General features: G+C 44.6%; 1 protein-coding gene across 2 annotated transcripts in view; it reads left to right on the plus strand.

Moving 5' to 3' along the window:
* Positions 1–18,992, plus strand: part of pag1 (phosphoprotein membrane anchor with glycosphingolipid microdomains 1) — a 48,173-nt gene extending 29,181 nt beyond the window's left edge. The window contains exons 2-9 of one of the 2 annotated variants that reach the window (XM_084562650.1): positions 2,308–2,347; positions 3,730–3,961; positions 6,214–6,271; positions 9,002–9,098; positions 9,483–9,652; positions 10,275–10,706; positions 15,820–15,879; positions 16,178–18,992. In XM_084562650.1, coding sequence (XP_084418776.1) covers positions 3,774–3,961; positions 6,214–6,271; positions 9,002–9,098; positions 9,483–9,652; positions 10,275–10,706; positions 15,820–15,879; positions 16,178–16,540 — 1,368 coding nt within the window. In that variant the 5' untranslated portion in view covers positions 2,308–2,347; positions 3,730–3,773 and the 3' untranslated portion in view covers positions 16,541–18,992. The remainder of the gene's footprint in view (positions 1–2,307; positions 2,348–3,729; positions 3,962–6,213; positions 6,272–9,001; positions 9,099–9,482; positions 9,653–10,274; positions 10,707–15,819; positions 15,880–16,177) is intronic. The other variant, XM_084562651.1, reaches the window with a different exon arrangement.
* The last annotated feature ends 285 nt before the right edge of the window (positions 18,993–19,277 follow it).

A 19,277-nucleotide genomic window follows, 5' to 3' on the forward strand; every position in this document is an offset into this window, starting at 1 on the left:
CCGGATTTGTCTGGATTTGTTTTTGTGCTCAACAGGTTGGTCATTCCGTTCGAGTGACGACGGCGCAGGCTGAGATTTCTTTAATGGCTTGGAAATGTGGCCGAGCAGAGGAGGTGGCTGGGACTGTGCTAAAACCTAGCAGCAGGATAAGGACATAAGCGTCATACAACACTTTGTAGTTGAGGTTTGCGAGCATCAGAAGCCGCAAGCTAGTCGTCATAGCAGTGAGGCTTTAACGGTAACACTGGGTGTGTTTTCCTGACTCTGACTTCAGCTTTATATTTGGACTGTGAATGTGTTATTTCTTCTTTCTAATATTACACTGCCTCGTCTTAAAGCCTCGGTGGAACACTTAGATTCTTAGCTTTTGTCCAGAACGATGAATATAATATAAAATATTAAGGTTTCTGTGTTTTTTGGAGATGCTAACGGTTATATGCTCACTGTATATCTTGTAAACTACACCCGTCAGCCACAGCATGGCAATGATTAACACTGATGATCGTATTTAAAATGTAATGTTAATCTGGGGAACCTGGATCTTAGAATTTATGTGAATGTGAGCATTGTTGCAAACCAAGCATACCCCCTTGTATCCCGGTGTCTTGTGTCCTCCAGATAAGTGATGTATTGGCCCCTGGTCATCCACGTGATGGTCACAGGACCACTGTAGGTGCTTTCAGCAGCGGACAGGTCAGCAATGGCTCTGACTGGTCTGCAGCTGCACAGCCTCGTGTGTGATCTAAGTTCTTTCTATAACAAACAGCGTTACCTTTTTTTTCAGCAATCTGAGCAACAGTAGCTCATCTGTTTTATCGGACCCCACGGGCCAGCCTTTGTTCTTACGTGACCCTGTTCCTGGTTCAAACCTCCCTTGGACTGCTTTTTACAGGCACTGATCACTGCAAACCTGGAACACGCCACACGAGCTGCAGTTCTGGTCATCTAGTCATCACAATACATGATCAGGCATAACATTATGACCACCTTCCTAGTATTGTGTAGGTTTTCCTTGTGCCTCCAAAACAGTTGTGACTCATCAGAGAAAGGACATGGGCCTTCTGAGTGTGACCTGTGGTGTTTGGCAACAGAATGTTCTTAGTGGGGGCCTTTGGGTCTTTGGATCTGGCTGCATCCTGCTGGGGATGGCTGCTGAACATCAAGGAGTGTCATTGCTATGGGGTGGGTGTGCCTGGTCTGGTCTAGGTGGGTGCTACATGTCTAAGTAACATGCACACGAATGCCAGGTCCAAAAGTTTTCCAGCAGAACACTGTATTGTCACAAGATGGTCAATGCTATTCACGTCTCCTGTCAGTGGTCATAATGTTATGCCTGATGGGTGTACGGCCCTTGTCGAAGTTGCTCAAATCCGATTGCAGATTTTCCCGCTTCTGACACATCCAACTTGAAGAACAAAATGTTCACTGACTCCGAAAACAACCGCAGAAGCTAAGCCGGTGTTACCGACCAAACCCACAACAACATACCTGAGCTCTCTCTGTCTCACACACACACAAACACCTGCGGTGTCACAATCCACCTGGTAGTTGGATTCAAAACATTTCTGTGAGTTGTTTTTTTTATTTTTTATTTTTTTTAGTTTCGCCTCACCCACCATAAATAGCGCTGATGGGTAGAGGGAAATGTTGCCATGGTGACACAGCGCCGTGGCAGCCGGTAATTATTCTGGTTTAGGTGCCAGCAGAGACGCGGCACACACATAAGCTGGCACGCCGTGGCAGATAGTGACACCTGGACACGAGCCCGTACTAGGAGGAAACGACGGATCGGGAAATGTATTGGAAAATTTTGACCGCATCAGTTTTTTCCCCATCAAGTCGTTTCGAGCGACGCTGTCAAGGTCGAAATCTCACGAAGTGTGTGCGCGCTGTGTGCTGCACCGCTGGGAGTTTGTGTGTATACATTGTGTAAAATATTGCAATGAATACAATGATGTCACCTGGTTATTATCCTCTCAGTTACATGGGCTTACACGGATCAATACAAAGGAGTATTATAGATACTGTATAGACCTCAATGTGTGTGTTAGCAGAAATGTGTGTGTGTGAGGATGCATGCAGCCGGTTGTCCGATATTTATTTGACATGGGTATTAAAAAATACCCACACTGCTCACCCACACACATGCCTGCCCAGCCTACAGCCACGCATACATACACTTGTAGTCCACTCACACAGCACCACCACCACCACCCTCCACCAAGGATAATGCTCAGCTCAGTGCTTTACTTCCTCCAAGCAGTAATCCTCACCCCTCCTTTCTCATTTTTATCTCCCCTCTTCCAGGCGGCGACTCCGACCTGACTAATCATCCGAGGTGTCCAAGGTAAGGCTGCCCCTCTCCAGCCTCTCACACTGATAGCAGCCCGAAGCCCCGGCGTATTTTATTTTTCATCCGGGGGAAAACACAACGCGGCGTACCAAGGCAAACAGGAATTCCTCCGTGCGCTTTGAAGGAGAACAAAAAGAAGTTGTTTTGCGACTGGGCTCTGCGGCTCCATCAGTCACTAAACTTCCTCGCTGCCAGAAGACGAGGACTCCCCGCCCCCCACCCCCACCGGCAGCTCCCACACTCCCCTGTCACATTAGCATAGGCGAGCGGAGAGACACAATGAGGTTTTTCAACCGCCGCCACAGAATACGCGCACACGCACATTAATCCAGGCTGGAGTTTTATTTGTCAAGACGCCAGGCGACACTAGACAAGGAGAGACGGGTTGTCACACTTTTGTCACCGACTTCTTATCCCTGTCAGGTCGGCTGTAGCTGTCTCCTCAGCTGATTGAAAGGAAAGGCGCATGCAGATAGATAGCCAGGAAGGAAACACACCTGACCAAGTGTGGTTTCTTTTTTCTGCACCCTGTCACTCCGTCGTTTCATTCTGATCATCTTTTTTTTCCTCTCTGCTCAGCTGTCGGCCTCATCTCTCTCTCTGAGTCAAGGCGACGTCAAATGTCCCTTCACACACACTCATACACAGTGGTATACGAACCACCCTCTCCACATTTGTTTGTTTGCTGTATTTTTTTTTTGAGCCTTTTTTTTTGAGAGTAGCACACTATCTCCTCCCTGTCTCACCCGCAGATCCGCGCAGCCCCATAAATCATCCGTGATAAAATCAGGGGTTCCATCAGTTCGGCGAGACCCAACTTTAGCTGTTAGACGGAGACGTGATGAGGTTTCTGATGGCGTTGTTGTGGAGGCTCCGGTGTGAGGGCCACTGCAGCAGACTGGAGGCAGGGCACTGTCTGCACTGCAGTCTCGCGCTGCTCTGCTCTGCCACCTGCTGGCCGTGTCTGGTTATAGTATGCAGTTGATCTGCAGCAATGTTAAAGAATAAGGCTCAACCAAGTTACAAGTTACAGTATACATTGATCAGCCGCAACATTAAAACCACTGACAGGAGAAGTAAATAACATTGACCATCTTGTGACAGTTCAATGTTCTGCTGGGAAGCTTTTGGACCTGGCATTCATGTGGATGTTACGTAGACATGTACCACCGACCTAGACCAGACCAGACACCCCCACCCCATAGCAATGACACTCCTTGATGGCAGCAGCCATCCCCAGCAGGATGCAGCCTGACACAGGCGCACAATGTTGTTATGTCTGTCTGATATCCAATAGATTCAGATTTATTGCTAACATTATTAAAAAGATTAGTTTTTTTTAATCCATCTGTGATTGTTTTTCTTGTGTCTTCCAGCTGGTACCTGTCCGATGTCCTCTCCTCCCACAGTGTGATGTGTCATGGCTCCGGTGCTGAGTGGAGTGTGGTGGGGCCCCGAGGCGGGCGTTGTCAAGTCGGGGGCGGCGGCCGCTTCCGGCGTGTCATCGTGGCTGGGGAGCGGGCAGCTGGCCCTGGTGGTCACCATCAGCGTCCTCAGCGCCTTTCTGCTGGTCTCTGTGCTGCTGCTGCTGTGTGCTAGCTGCCAGGGGTGAGCGCCGACACGCACACGGATCACGCTGTCCTGTGTAGTCGTTGTTGTTGCACATATCTAGAAGCTGAAAACAGCTTCCTGTGGACACATCCTGCCGTGTCAGCTATCTAAAGCAAATCTTATAGGTAGCGCTGACTGTGCACAAACACCTGAGAGGGCGTTCTTTCGCTACAGTAATTATAGCATATATAGGGCAGCGCCGCTGAATAACAGTAAAGAATGCCCTCAGGGTGTTGGTGCTTTAATAGAACAATTATGAATGAGTGTGTGCGCCGTCACACAGACACTTAAATATATAAAGACAGGAAAACAGGGTATTGTCTTATTGTGTTGTTACCGTAAGAGCTGACGCAGCGAACACAGAGCACTGCTGCTCAGCACAACAACTGAAACTGGAAGTTTGTTTGACCGGCTACTCCTAACAGTGCACAACTTCTCAGCAGTGGTATAATCTGAACCGTGTGTGATTTTACTTAGCAGGAGCAGCCAGGAGTAAATATTACATTGTGGAGCGAATATCCCCTTTTAACCCTTTATAGGGCAAGGAACCATATATGGTAACTTGAGCACACATTTTAAATTGCGTCCCTGTGCCTCCCAGTGAGGTCGGGAAGCATGTGGTTTTCCCTCAGCCAATCAGAGAAGACAGAGGAAACATTCATAGATCAAATCAGGATCAAATGTGGTCCACCTGTACATGAATCAGGTACCATGAAGAAGTGGCCTTATGTTATCTAATGTGATAATGTGCACGTTGACAAGCGCCTGAATCAGCACTTATGTTCTAATGGTCTAAAATACAAGTTAAATTTTGAAAAATGTTACCAAAGTAAAGTCTTCTGATGCCCTACAATAACACTCTGGGATTGAAATTTAGGATTTCCAAGTATTTCAATGAGTGCCCTGTAAAGGGTTAAGGATGTGAGAGGCGTAGAGTATTAGAAAGGATTCTGAACACTATTTTGTCTTGCATTTGAGTGCAAATGATTCAGTCCACTTCTGAGCAAGAACGATACACACAGAAACCGCAAAAGGGCCGCAGTGTCATCTTGTGGAGCAGCTAGCTGTCAGCGTCAAATTACATCCACTAGAGCTGCTTTCTTTTTCTCTCCGTTAGCAGGAGGCTGGTAAAATAACTTTTTTTGTGGGATTTCCCCACAAACTAAGGCTGCAGCTTTCACCGCGGTGGCACAGGCTCGATTTCATATAACTTTGCTGTACGTCGTACCGTCTCCTCCATCTCCCTGTCCAGTAAAGGCCCAGAAAAAGAAATAAAATAAAAATGCTCACTGCAATTTGATGGCCTGCACAGAGTGTTGTCGTTCATTTATAGCACGGTTAGCCACAGGTTTAGCATGTCACCGTCCCCTTAAGGGCAGCCTGTGAAGTCTCCAGGAATCATAGTGTGTGACACCAAGACCAGATCGTCACCAAAATACACAAATAACTGTTTTAATCTCTCTTAAAATAACAGTTACAGTTACTCTGCTGATCCCCGGACGTCTCTAACTCTCCCTCATCTTTACAGTTTTCTTCTCCGTCTAACCTCTGCTGCCTGTTAGACACTTAAGCCTCAGTAGGGACCCCTTCCATAATGTCATCAGTCGCTTAACATCAAACTGTTTCAGTGGCGGCACGGAGAGCTTCCCCGCAGGATGACATTTTGACCTTTTTTTCCTGTCCCGCTTCAAAAATACCAAAATCACCCTTTGGACAAGTTGTACTGCATATTTTAGTACATGATTTGATTTATGCTGGTGTCAGCTGGACTGCAGTATGCCCACAAAAAAGGGGAAGACAAGAATATTTGTGCTGCTTACTGCTATTTTTAATTACATTACAGCTCGAGTCAGCTTTATATCGGACAAACAGGACTCATATGTATTGCACATATTAAAACAATTTATACAGGTTCTACTTGCAGCATGGGACCCGGATGTTTGGATCTGATTTCTAGTCCCAGGCAAAGTTGACCCCTCATTATTCTCAGTTATGTTTCATTGCTATTCCAGTGGACGACAGTAGAGAGACCCTTATAGGTGCAATTATAAAATACTGGCACAAGCAGTTGCATTGGATTTCATTAGACTGTACAGATGTAATGAAGTGGACACAGAGGGCAACATAGAAGATGTTGTACAAAACTGGATGGATGTAAACCGTTTCAAAACTGTGAATAGCACAAAGATGATGTCCTTTTATCTCTCTGCTGCTCTGATCTCTCATCTCTCCATCCCTCTCCGCTTTAGGCAGAAGAAAGCGACGACCGGACATCCAGCAGGAGACCACGAGAACCTCATGAATGGAGTGAGTTGGACTAGAGTCTTCTGAAGAATTAAACGAATACTTAATACTAGATTCAACAATATAGGTTGTCGCTGATGAAAAAGCCACTTCTTTTCTGTGTTTTTTTTTTTTTTTTTTTTGCCTCCCGTGTTATTCATGCAGCTCCATGCTCTCAGCCGCAGAGCGTGTCAGCCAGATTAGTAATTACACGCGCCGCTGAGAGATTTCACATTTTCTCCCTTACACGGTCTCACATGCAAACACTGCGCATAGCCAGAAATGTTTGTTTTAAGAGCGAAAGGTCAAAACTTTAACCCAGACGCTGGAAAAGAATTCACTCCCGTTCTCTTTTTTTTTTTTTTTTTTTAAACAAAAAGCACACACACACACACACACACACACTCAGGTCCTCATTAGTCCCGGTGTGGGAGAGTGACAGGTTTGTAATCAGGCAGTGTAACTACTGGTAAATGAGGCCGTGGATTGAACCTCCAGATCGGCTGCATGCCTCCGCGTTTCTCCTCCCTGATGTACTGCGATAGACACAGAAACACACACACACACAGCCTCCCCTACATACGGCTGATTGACATCCTCCAGTTGTTAGTAAGTTTCTAAATTGCCAGCAGCTGCTGATGGGGAAGTGGTTACTCCTGTTCTGAGAGCACATGTGGGAAATTCCACTGACTGCTTTTCTCATGTCAGATGATTTAATGCTGTAGTGTGTGTCTACTTCTTAAGTAGAAATCCAGTATTTTAAGAGTTGATCTTCACCCTTTCTGACTATGCACTCTTGAATGTCCTCTTGAACGCCATGTCATGGACAAATACGGCCATTACCACCACAGTATCGATGCTTCCGTAACCGAGCAACGTTAAAGTGTGACAAATACGTCCACTTACACTGTTATTCTGTCTCTCCCTTCTGGGGCCGTGTGTACATGCGTCTCGGGCCTCGGCGCGCCCACGTGCACATTCCTCCGAGCCTCTTATGGCGTTTGATTGATATCTCCGCTGTAACCTTTAAGCGGTGGCGTAATTGCCGGGTGGTCAGATTGTTTCAAGACGGGGGCCCCATTTGTATGACGGACCGTGTCGCACCCTGACAGGTTAAATGGGGGTCTTTGTCTTTGCGGATGAGTAGATTAGCTCTTCCTCGCTCTCCCTCAATCCGTCAGGCTGTCTTGTCCCGAGGCCGCGGCCCGGCGTTCAGCAGCTCCATCCCTCTCCGTCATTAGTCATGTTAGGTGTTTTAATTTGTATTTAATCCACAAACACCAGAACTAACGTCACAGAAAGCAAATCACAGCCTCTGGCGTTTTAGTTTGATTCTAGAAATATCAAAACACAATCTGTGATTATCACGGCTCATCGCTCATTCAGCTACGAGGATCCCGATTTATGAAAAAGGGAAATTTATGAGAAATTCAGAACAAAATTAAACAATGAAAAGATAAGCTGAGAGAACTGGAGGTCATAAAATAGTTAAAGATTACATCATTGACACCGGTAGGTATGAGCATCTGTCGCCACTAGGTGGGGTTGTGGAGCTTTTAATGTGCAGCCCACTACTCACACATAGGAAAAACAACAAGCCCTAACAAAGACCAGTCCTGGCTGGCAGGGTTTAATAGACCCTCACATTTTCTGATGTCTCAATAATGAGCGACTGAGTGATAGTTTTACATATGGAAGAAAGATTGTTTATGTGTGCAGCTTGTGTGATAAATCACGGCTCAGTGCTGCCGGTGCTCAGCACATCCGGTGTTAATTAGTGTAGTTTCTTCTCAGTGACGGTTATTTGGAGTTGAGAGGAGTCTTGATTTGAGTGTTTGCTCACTCATGCTGATTCTGCTCAGGCAGATCAAACCGGCTGCATGTTTTTTTTTTTTTTTTTTTTTTTTTTTTTTTTAGGGGGGTTTTTGACAGTTTAATTAGAAATGCCGATTTTTGCGCGTTGCCATGATGTTGCAAGCAAGTGCCTTCAATGGGAAGTTGAGAGCTTCTCATAAACGGTTCAGTGGAAATAGAGAAGCGTGTTTTCTTGTTGGTGTCTCCAGAGTGACATTTCCTTTTAGTTTTCATCATTCATCACTGCTTCTACTTTGACTTTTTACCCTCTTCAATTGAACATGAATTGAGATCTGTCCGTGAGAGTTTTGTAGACAACTTTAATGTCAAATTAAGGATCAACACAACTAGTTTCTATGAAGTGAGATAAGAACAAACAGAAGCATATCTGGATTAGGCCAAAACTATCTCTTTTAGTGACTTTGTTGTTTGTTCTTTCCACTTGTTAGTTATCTGTAGATGCCTTTTTCATGCCTGGTAAAAAATACATTTAATTAAGCCTGCATAACATTCTGATAATGAGCTTAACGCAATCAGTTATGCGACTGGAAAGCTTCGAAAAGCAGAGATAAAGGGGCAGGGGAAGCGTGGAAACTGGAATCAGTGCCCCCCAAAACCAGCAGAACCTGACAAATAGCCCTCCGAAGGTATCCCAGTCTGCCGCCGGTGGCTTGTGGATCGCACAGAGCTGTGAAAGCCATCCATCCAGTGCGAGAAGAAGTGCTGATTCACTTCTGCTCCCTTTTAGGAATTCTACTTTTTTTTTTTTTTAGTGTGTGAGTGAGAGACGTGTAATTGAAATAACATAAACCTGAGTTTTTTTGTATGCGCATTAAATGCCTGCTGAGGTGAACTCCCAGGCTCTGAGCAGGGACAAACAGCTTATCCTTTGTTGTGCAGGTGTCAGAGAGAGAGACGATCAGCCAATCAGCAGAAAGTCCTGCGACGGACGTGGCAGTCAGCAGCTCTCACAATGGTCCTCTTACCAGCGGTACAGGTAAGGCGTTTATATCTAGCTGAGCATCTCACTAATTCCATCATTTCATACCGGTATTTGAGTCACTGCTGCAAAGAGATAGTGCCACATGATAATGACATTTCCTCCACAGCTGTTGTTATGTAGCATTCAGCTCTGGTTCCATTCAATTTAAACCTCAGCCGTTGCTTTGTTATGCACTTATCTATGTAACGCTCTTAGTCATTTCTACCTGGGTGGATGCAAAATAACAGTTTCGGAGAAATGTAAATACTAGCCTGTTTTGATGGAAAAGGAAAAATGTGACTCATTACAAAAGGACTATGAAGTAAATGTTAAAGATAATCTTGCTGCAATAACGACTATGACGGCGGCGGCTCACTCCCACTCTCTCCTCTGCACCAGTTCTCACAGACACGCAGGACACTAGTCCCCAGTTGTCAGAGGAGATGCTCTCCAGCCAATCAGAGCTCAGGGCCTCCAAGTATCATCAGGACCGAGAGCTGCCAAGCATCCCTCCCAACAACGCGCTTATCGGGGACGGACCCCCGACCTCAGGGGACAGCACCTATGAGGTCAGTGTTTAAAGTCACCTTTCATCAGCAGAATCATGGCTTTAATTAGAGAGGAGGGGAGATTAGTTGATTGGTTGGAAAGATTGTTGACTGAGTGATTGCTGATGAACTGATTGAGATTGCGGCTCGAAAACAGACACATTAAAACATACACCCATCGGGCATAACATTATGACTCCCTTGTGCCTTCAAAATAGTTGTAACTCATCAGAGAATGAACATGGGCTTTCTGAGGGTGTCCTGTGGTGTCTGGCAACAGGATGTTGTTAGTGGGGGCCTTTGGGTCCTATGGGTTAGAGGCCAGGTCAAGACCTTGTTTCTGTTTCTCATGTTTATTGAGTTGCTCCTTAACTGTTTTTGTATGTGTGCCTGTGTCAGGCTGCATACTGCTGTGTCATTGCTATGGGGTCGGGGTGCCTGGTCTGGTGTAGGTGGGTGGTACATGTCTAAGTAACGCCCACATGAATGCCAGGTCCAAAGGTTTCCCAGAAGAACATTGTATTGTCACAAGATGGTCAATGTTATTCACGTCTCCTGTCAGTGGTCATAATGTTAGGCCTGAACGGCGTACGTTCCTCTTTTCAAAGCATATCAAAGAATATATATATATTTTGTGATGCAGGTGGTGAAGGAGATAGCGGTGGCGTCACGAGACGTCAGCGCTGAAGACTCTCTGTACGAGACGGTCAAGGAGCTCAAAGAGCCCCCAGCGCAGCTCAGCCTCCCCAACGGTACCACTGAAGTGAGCCCAGACGAACCCCCGCCTCAACCTCCCGCCCTCCTCAACGGCCACCTCAGCCCTTCCACACCAGAGCGGGGGCCCCTGTGCGAAGGGGTGGAGTACGCCTCGGTCGACCTGAACAAGAAGAGCCGTCACAGCGTCGACATGGAGGCCAAAAGGCGCTCTGATAACGCCGCCGCTCCCTCGCACAAGCCTCCAGAGGAACCGGAGGAGGATTTACCTCCACCGGTACCGGAGAAGGTTCTGGATGAAAATGACAACCAGCCAGCGGTGATGAACGGCCTAATGGGCGCCGGGCTGCACAATGGAGAGGTGAGGATCGCGTGTTATGTGTCTCATCTGCAGGTTTGGGAAAGACTTTGCATAATGAGGGTTCATTTTTAATTTGACGGAACAGGAAGAGGGAAAAGTAATTTAATGGAGCTATTGAGAAACAGAAAGCACAATGGAAATTTCATTTTTACATTTTAATAAATGATATATTTTTTTTCAACAGTAGAATAACCTTGTAGCGATAAAGCAGATTCTTACTGCCTTTTTAAATGGGTCTTTCTTGGTCAAATGGATTTTAATTGTGGGAATATTCTGCTTGGTATTATACGAGCAGGATGATTTGCAGAAAGTGGCTGTGTTGGAAAAGGTTCAGCAGGTTTAGCCTTCCATTGCGAACCGTAATTGATCAATACACGACAAAAAATCAAGAAAGAAACTATCATCACTCGCATTCTCTTGACTGATCTGATCTGTCACTATATAGGGTACTCGGCACAGTAACACTGTGTAAAAGAGTTGAGGAAAAGAAAAGAAAAAGTTGGCTTGAAAAAAAGCCTGTGGAGGACAAAGAAAAAGGGAGACGTGTCTCTCCGCCACATTTATCATCTGCTAAGCTGCCGTATCCGTGCTGCTTTGGGGAGAGTGGCAGACTAAGGAGGGAATTTGAGGGCGAGAGAAAACAGTGTAGGAGTGAAGGGAGGAGACAAGAATGAAAATGGGAACTGGAGAGGGAAGAGCAGGCGAGAGTAATAGATGAAACAGAGATAGTGGCGAAGAGATGATGGGAGATCGACTCGAACACGCCTAAAAGAACCGGGAGGCAGGAGGGGCGAGGGAGAAAGAGAGTCAAGAGTGAGAGACAGCGAGATGGAAAGGATAAAAAAAAAAAGAAAAGAAACCCCGCGGCATACAAATGAATTCATCTGTAGCAGAGAAGAAGGTGGCGAAGAGAGGACAGAAGAGAAAGGGTGAGACGTGGAGGTGTGCAGGGGGAGAAAAGCTGCTCAGTCGCCGAACGTACAGAGCTGCTGCTGCGACTCTCAGCGCGGCGCCTTCCACATGCAGAGATCCATCAGAGAAAACACACAAACCGACAAACGCACACCAACACACCCTCAGAGCTGAGAAAGATTACATCAGCCAAGATATCACAGTTTTCAACAAAGCTGGAAGAAGTTACAACTCGACTCTCATCTCCTAAGTTATGATCATGTTAGCTTTCCATTAGCTTCTCATCTCCAGTTTTAAAGGGTAATCATGGTTAATTAAGAGTGCAGCCTTATTGGTTGATCCACCAGTTCTGCCAAGGCTGAAATATTTATATCTTCTCTATGATATCATATAATGATATCCAGCATGTGAATCTAATGACTGACATAATGACATGACTTTTAGTGGAGACATTTGTATTTCTACTCTGGATTAATAGTGAAAACTTTGGTGATTCCTTCACTCTTCTTATCTCCTCATGAGCTGCTTTTCTTTTACTCCCATTCCATTGTTATTATCTACAATACTTCAGTTTAAAATACCCGAAAACCTAAAAAAATTCTTATCAGCCTCAGTAGCGCCATGTTTTGCTCATTTATAAATGTTAGGATGCCATGCTAGCACTTCAACTTTGAAAACAGCATCACGGAGCTGCTAGCGTGGCTGTAGGCTGTTTTTGGCCTTCAGTCCTTTCAGCAACATTTCATCTAATTGTGTCTAAATATTGTAATTATGGTTACAACGCAAAATGCTTGCGGTTCAAGTGTTAACATTCGTCGTACCTTGTGAGAACACGGCCGCTAGGCAACGGTTAGCATCTCAAGCAGTTTAGCAAGCTAATGGGGAGCATAACAATGCAAAGACAAAACTAAAGGGATTGTCCACCATTCTTTTTCAGACGTATATTTAAAATTTTCAAAAATACCACTAAAGTATAATATATTATAAAAACTTTCCACTTACTCCGCTGGGATTACCCCAACAGGGGATTGTTCATATGAATTTTTCTGGTAAACACAGTCACAACGTTCACCAAGCTAGTTACTCAGATTTTATAAATGTGGTCACTAAAACTTAAGAGGGGCAACCAAGCAATCAGCTACTCATACAGAGTTAGTTAGCCAGATAACTCCCGGGTTCGACTAAATACAATGGTTTAAATAATCTGGATGATGATGTTGATCACATCCTGACTGCATGTTTCATAGTTTCGGACATAACGATAAAAATAACGTCCCATGAATACGCTTTCACGTAATCTATCGTCCTGGTGCCTTGTTTCCTCCACTTGTCCATCTCCTCCCCCTTTTCCTCATTCCTCTTCCATTCTATTAGTCACATCTCTCTGTTCCTTTGTCTCTGGTGTTGTAGCCAATTAGTTAATCACCTCTACTCGTTTGGACAGCAGGCAAACGTGGCCTCATCTGACCCTCGTATCTGAGATGAAATGTTGATCTAGTGGGCTCCACTGTAGCTCCACACCAACACTGGCTACCACACACACACACACACACACACACAGATGTGTACATGTACGCACCATCATGTACCTTATTTCCCCCACCCCCCTCACATTAGACACACACCAATACCGCGGTGTGTGTGTGTGTGTGTGTTTACATATATTCTGCTACACGTAGACACCCTGGGGCTGATTTAAGGTTAACCGTGAATGTTCCAGGCTCCCTGCGGTTTACGCTCATGTATGACCGGGAGTCGTCTGTGATTTGTCTTGTCTGACCAAGTGTATGTGTGTGTGTGTGTGTGTGTGTGTGTGTCTGCACCGCCTCTGAGCTAAGTAAGCACCAGCTGGCCACCATCACTATGACAGTTAGTCTGGCTTCATGATGGATGATATGGGGTATAGAAAGTCTCTCTCTCTGTCTCTGACATACACACACATACACACACAATTCATCTGTGCATACACTGAGGCGGTGGTATGTAAATGTCTGGGAGAAATCCCCCCAGATAGCAGCTCGGTAAATGCCGCTCGCACACACGTAGACGCAAGCTTTCTTATAAACAAGTCCCAGCCGTGCAGTAGTACACACTTGCACCACATCTTTGTGACCTTTCTTTCGCAGCCTCTGCAGTCCAGCGGTTATTGAACTGTCATAGACAGCAGTAACACTTGTTTGCAGTCATTTGCTTGTGTGTCGCCTGCGGGCTTTTTTTACGCGACGGGCAGGAAATGAATTTGACCCAAACACTGGGCAGGTGGGATATACATCAGGGACACAGTCCAGGTAAACTGAGATATTCAGCGCGTCAGCACTGCCGAGCTTGAGTTGGTGTTGTAGTTCATTCGCTCACTTGCCAGTTCATTAGGTACAATAGCAACAACAAATACATCCTAACATATTAGTCGATTCAACTCTGTTTTCATTTTGGAAGCTGGGATTTGTGGTACTATTTTGGTCTGTGTTGTACCGACGCATGTTTCTATTATTTTGACAATCCCTTTTAAGTCAGTGGACTAGGCTACTGTGTTTAATTCAGTAAACAGCACCACAGTGATCATACAGACATTTCAATTACCACATTTCTTACACTGTCATACTGTTTCAACAGTCATGCAAGGTGCATTTTCTATAGCTTTTGGAGCAGTTTATGTGACCACGTGCAACTCTTGCAATCCGAGTCTTCATACTGATTTATATATGTCAACACGCACGTCACCGTGACTGACACACTGACACCTGAGTCGTCCATCTCCTGAGGCGGCTGTAATCAGCTTACAGTCACACTCGCGTGCCCTGCTAGTCATTGTGTCTCCTACGTACATATAAACACATTGCCATAATCCTCTCTCACATACACGCGCTCATCACGTGAAAATATTAATCTCTCAGATGCAATGTCTCTGCGCGTTGACGCAAAACAAACTCACCTACGCAGAACCTTTCTACATGCACAAAGTTTTAAAGAGTCAATGCTCATATCAAACACAGTCTGACTGATTGTGATTTGTACTTGAACCAATAAGCTGGCTTCAGGTTAGGTGAACAAACATTGTGAGACACTTAGAGGTGCGGTGAATGGGCCAAGTCACCTGCTGTCCTTGCTTCAAAGGAACTCTCCTCCGGGGGCATTTTGCCTAATTGGTTGGCCAATTAGAGTGAAATGAAAGAAGCATCTGCTGCATCGCAGAGTGTACGCTGGATCTATAAAAGTAATCATGTCTCCAAACATGCGTTATCCATACAGTAATCGTATCGATTTACGTGCTTCGAGAAGATGCCAAAGAAACATGTAGGTGCACGGAGATACTGCGACACGCAGGCGGGTGGGACAGTTTGATGGATGATCTCTGTGCGGAGCTTTTCATTCAGCCTGTACAAGTGTAGCTTCGGTGGAGACGCGCCCTTTACTGAAAAAGTGATGCGCGCTAGCGGTGAACAGCTTTGTCTTTTCGCATCAGCATTAACCTTCAAACAAGGACTAAATCTGAAGGTTTCTTTTGTCTTTCTCTTCACATGTAAACTATTTAATCGATGTTTGCAGGAGTATTGAGACTCTTGTTAGACTCCTGAGGTGTTTTGTGTTGCTGTCAGAAGCGTTTTGTTGATTAATGGCTCCCTCATCGATCACAAGGCGAAGTGGACAGAGGCTGTGCACAAAGGCATCACACTCTCTGTCACTGGCTATTGACTTTCACTCAATAATTTTTTTTAATGAATGGGTGGTTATATAGAACATTAGCTTCATATGCATCACAGACAAAACGGCTAACCCGGAGCATGTTTCCCCCTCCTTCTGCTGGGAGTAGTTTAGAAATACACTATTGATCAGCGCTCTTTCGCGTTCGGAGAGGATTTTGAATGGTCGGTGTATATGGTTTTGAAAACTTGTCGATGGGAAATTCAACCATACCTTAAATGCATTCCCTCAGACTGCTCTATTACTGGCTTTCTGTTTTATAGCTGGCTGCTTCTAACTATTACAGCCCCCTTTTTCTCCAAATTCTTGAAAATAAAAATGCGCGACAACCCTTCGGCTGTTCTTAACAGGTACTTTAAGGTGAAGTAAGTGCTCACTTTGCAGCAATGTTTTAAACCTCTGATTTTCTTTTCTCTATTAAAAACCTCTGAGTCTTTCCTTTTCAAACACTGGCTGCCACATCTGAACCTGTATTTTTTTTTGTTCTTTTCTCCTACAGGTACACTCCCCTCTGTCTTCTGCACCAGGGTTCGACAACCACGTTCTGTCAGACAATGAGGTAAGTGTGCGTTAAACTCCCTTACTCCCCACACTGCAGTTTTCAGTCCCGAGACAGCAGCACTTTGCAGTGTGAATGCCAACGCCCCGAGCACCAGAAACACAGTGGAAACTGGTAAAGTAGTCACACGACATCAAGACAATGCGCTACGAGGGAAAAACGTGGCAGGGATCTTTGCATGCATCTTGACTGTTCATGTTCCTGTGAGCCTTCCTGTTTGGTCGCCTGATAAATTTAGTCAACCGAAATGAAAGCAGTTTTGAGTGAATAATGAATTTGTCTTTTCTTCGTCTTTCAGGCTCCTGTGTACTCCACAGTTAACAAAACAAACTGTGATGAAGATGTTACAGAGGAAGACAGGGAGCACGACTACAGCAGCATTGCGGAGATCAAAGGTCTGGTCCCAGCCTCCTCCTCCAGTGACCTCTATGCCACCGTGCATGACATCTACGCCCAGCCCCACGAGCCCAAGCCAGGGGAAGACCCCATCTTGGACAGCACAGACCCCGGCTACGAAAGCATCCGCATCCCAAAGACTAATAGCTCAGATGGTGACTACAGGGTCGGGACGGGGGCAGAGGGGTCAGACGGGGCCAAGCCAGAGCCTGACTACGAGAGTGTCGGAGAGTTGGGTCTGGGCCGAGAAATGTCCCGCCTTTAAGCCCCCCCCACCCCCAAATCATCCTTATCCGTGCCGATTTATTAGAACCTTCCTCTCGGATACATCTTACAGACGTCACTGTAGTGCTTTAAACTTGTCATTTGGCACGCTTTCGGTGCATGACTTGTGGGGAAAACAACAGACAATGGCTCACCGCGGCATCTGTCATTAATGCATGAGTGTCCTCTTTACAGGTCGGGTACGGTTTATCGTGCACCTTTAAATTGATCAACCAGGGTGAATGTCATCGGTACTGATAAGCCTTAACAACACTTGATTGTGAAACGAATATCAAACAAATAAATAGATAAACTGTCAAGGAAATATCCAATCACAACACACGTGCAGCGTTTGAAGGGTTAGCTGCCTATCGATATCAAGAACTCAGTGCCATATATTCATGAACTCATGCACTTACTTATGTGAAGGTAACATTATTTATACGCCACCTCTGCAGCTTCTAGTCGTCCTCCCAGGTGACTCAGTGTCATGTTTTATTGAGGTGTCAGTTGGTGCATTTCTAGGGTGATCCTCGTCAGGTTGGCAGCACCTCCTCCTTGGCATGAAAACAAAAAAGCCAGTCTCATCCGTGGCCCAATTTTGTGAAAAAAATAAAAAAATAAAAAATTGCACAGCTGGCTGCAAACATATAGGCTTAATATGTTACAGAATGAGACTAGTCATCTGCATAACCAAAAATGGAAAACAAGGGGGGACGGACACACAACCTTGTGGAATCTCACAAACATTTTAAAAAAGCATTTTTAGAGGTTTTACAGTCCACGTCCATGATTTTTCTTTTTTTTTTTTGTGAAATTCATATTTATTTGAAGGTGTTGTGTAATTGTGAAATGTTACCGAGTATGTCTGTGAGAGAAAAGTAAATAGGATTTTATAGACGTTTGTAGCATTTTTACTGAGATAGTAAATGAAACGTGAGTCGCCAGGATGATGGTGAGAGTTAGGTACGCTTTGCCCCGACTATTTTTATTGTTTAAAAAAGGAAAAAAAAAAAGACGAAACTTGTTCAAGTCATCTTGCACACAGGTCGAAATCAATTCAAAATGTGATGAAATGACACAAACAACAAACTTGTGTTGTCGTATTTTCTTTGTTTTTTTTTGTCTCTTGGTACAAGATATAGTCTTCAGTTGGCATTAAAGCACAAGATTACGGTACTGCGCTTATTATCGAGAGCCTCATCCCAATACAGTTACACTTATGCACAATTTGAACACGTAATGCTTTTTAAAGGAGAAGAACATATCTGTCTGTTTGTAGCTCGTACTGACGACATGCCAACCGAGGCTTGTATATAGTTAGAGCACTATTTTAACCAACGCGCTGGAAGTTTTGTGTACGCTTTTACTTATTTGTACAACGTCCAGAGTGGTATCATTTTAAAAATAAGTTTGTTACGTAAGAGCACTGATGTATGTCTTACTTGTTTCGAGGAAACCAGAATCCCTGTTGTCCAATGTTTTTTTGTTTTTTTTATTTGTTTATTATTGATTTTTGTATCTCAAGAGTTTCAGTTCTGACAAGTAGTAACCAATCAGGTGTCAGACATATGGTACAATTTCTTTGGTACATGCAAAGTGTGGTACTTTTAAAGAAAAAAGAAATAATGTCTCAATGCTGTTATTTTCAAATGAAACGGGGGCCCTGTGTTTCTTTCGCTGTAAATATCTTTCTAATTGCTACAGTATCTACCACCTTTGCAGAAAAAAAAAAAAAAAAAGATGAGTGTCATCTGTTTCCACCCACGTCAAAATATTACAGTTCCTCCAACATTAGTTCATGTTTGGTTAGACGTGCCGGAGCTTGTTTCAGAACGACAAACGCGGTCACATTTAAATAAAAGGGGATTTTAGATGCCACCCACTCTTAGTATTTGATAAACTCCCTCCAAAAAATTATGCTCATTTCTGCAGATAGGTAATTATCAGTGTTATTTACACTCCCCCCCTTACAAACAAACACCATTGGAGCACGTTGTCCCCACATTGGCTGCATATCAGATGGATATAATGGTATTCACAGAACGCTATAAATGACCTCTAAGGAAATGATCTGCCAAAGGGGGATGTTTTAGTGCCAAATCTAATCAGGACAACACACACAGACGCAGTTAATAGATACTTACCTAAAATCACTTATTCCCTCTATCTGTCTGTGTCGGTCATATAAACACACATATTCCCCTTCAGGGAAATGGGGGGTGTGGTGGAGCTGCCTCTCTCCCCCGAGCTCCTCTCCTCCCTTAATGAGACCATTTGCCCCCCCCACACACACAACCAGCAGACTGCTCTATGGTGACACCCGCGTTCGATCAAAGGGTGAAGCCTGTTTTGGCAGTTATGGCCACATCTGTCACTCCACTCTGTCGGATTTCCATTCTCTGCATGTAAATATTTTATGACATGAATTGTTCTATTAAAATATAAATATATATATATATAATAAATTGTGTGACTTTTTATTGTCTGGGGCGTTTGTCTTGTAGGAGGATTGGGCGCTGCGTGTGAATTTATAAAAACATTACACTTGACACTAATTAGGTCATTTTTTTACTGTGATCACATTCTTTGGGATATTTTCTCTATAATTACCAGCAATGAATTGGACTCCTGGTAAATCAGATTTTTCAGGGAACTTTTTAATCAAAGGAGACAAGTTTATCGGATGTCTTTTTTTAAAAATTATTATTATTTAGAGGGCGGCATGTCACAAGTTG

The sequence above is a fragment of the Chelon labrosus genome (genome assembly GCF_963514085.1).
Source record: "Chelon labrosus genome assembly, chromosome: 16".
Lineage (NCBI taxonomy): Eukaryota > Metazoa > Chordata > Actinopteri > Mugiliformes > Mugilidae > Chelon > Chelon labrosus.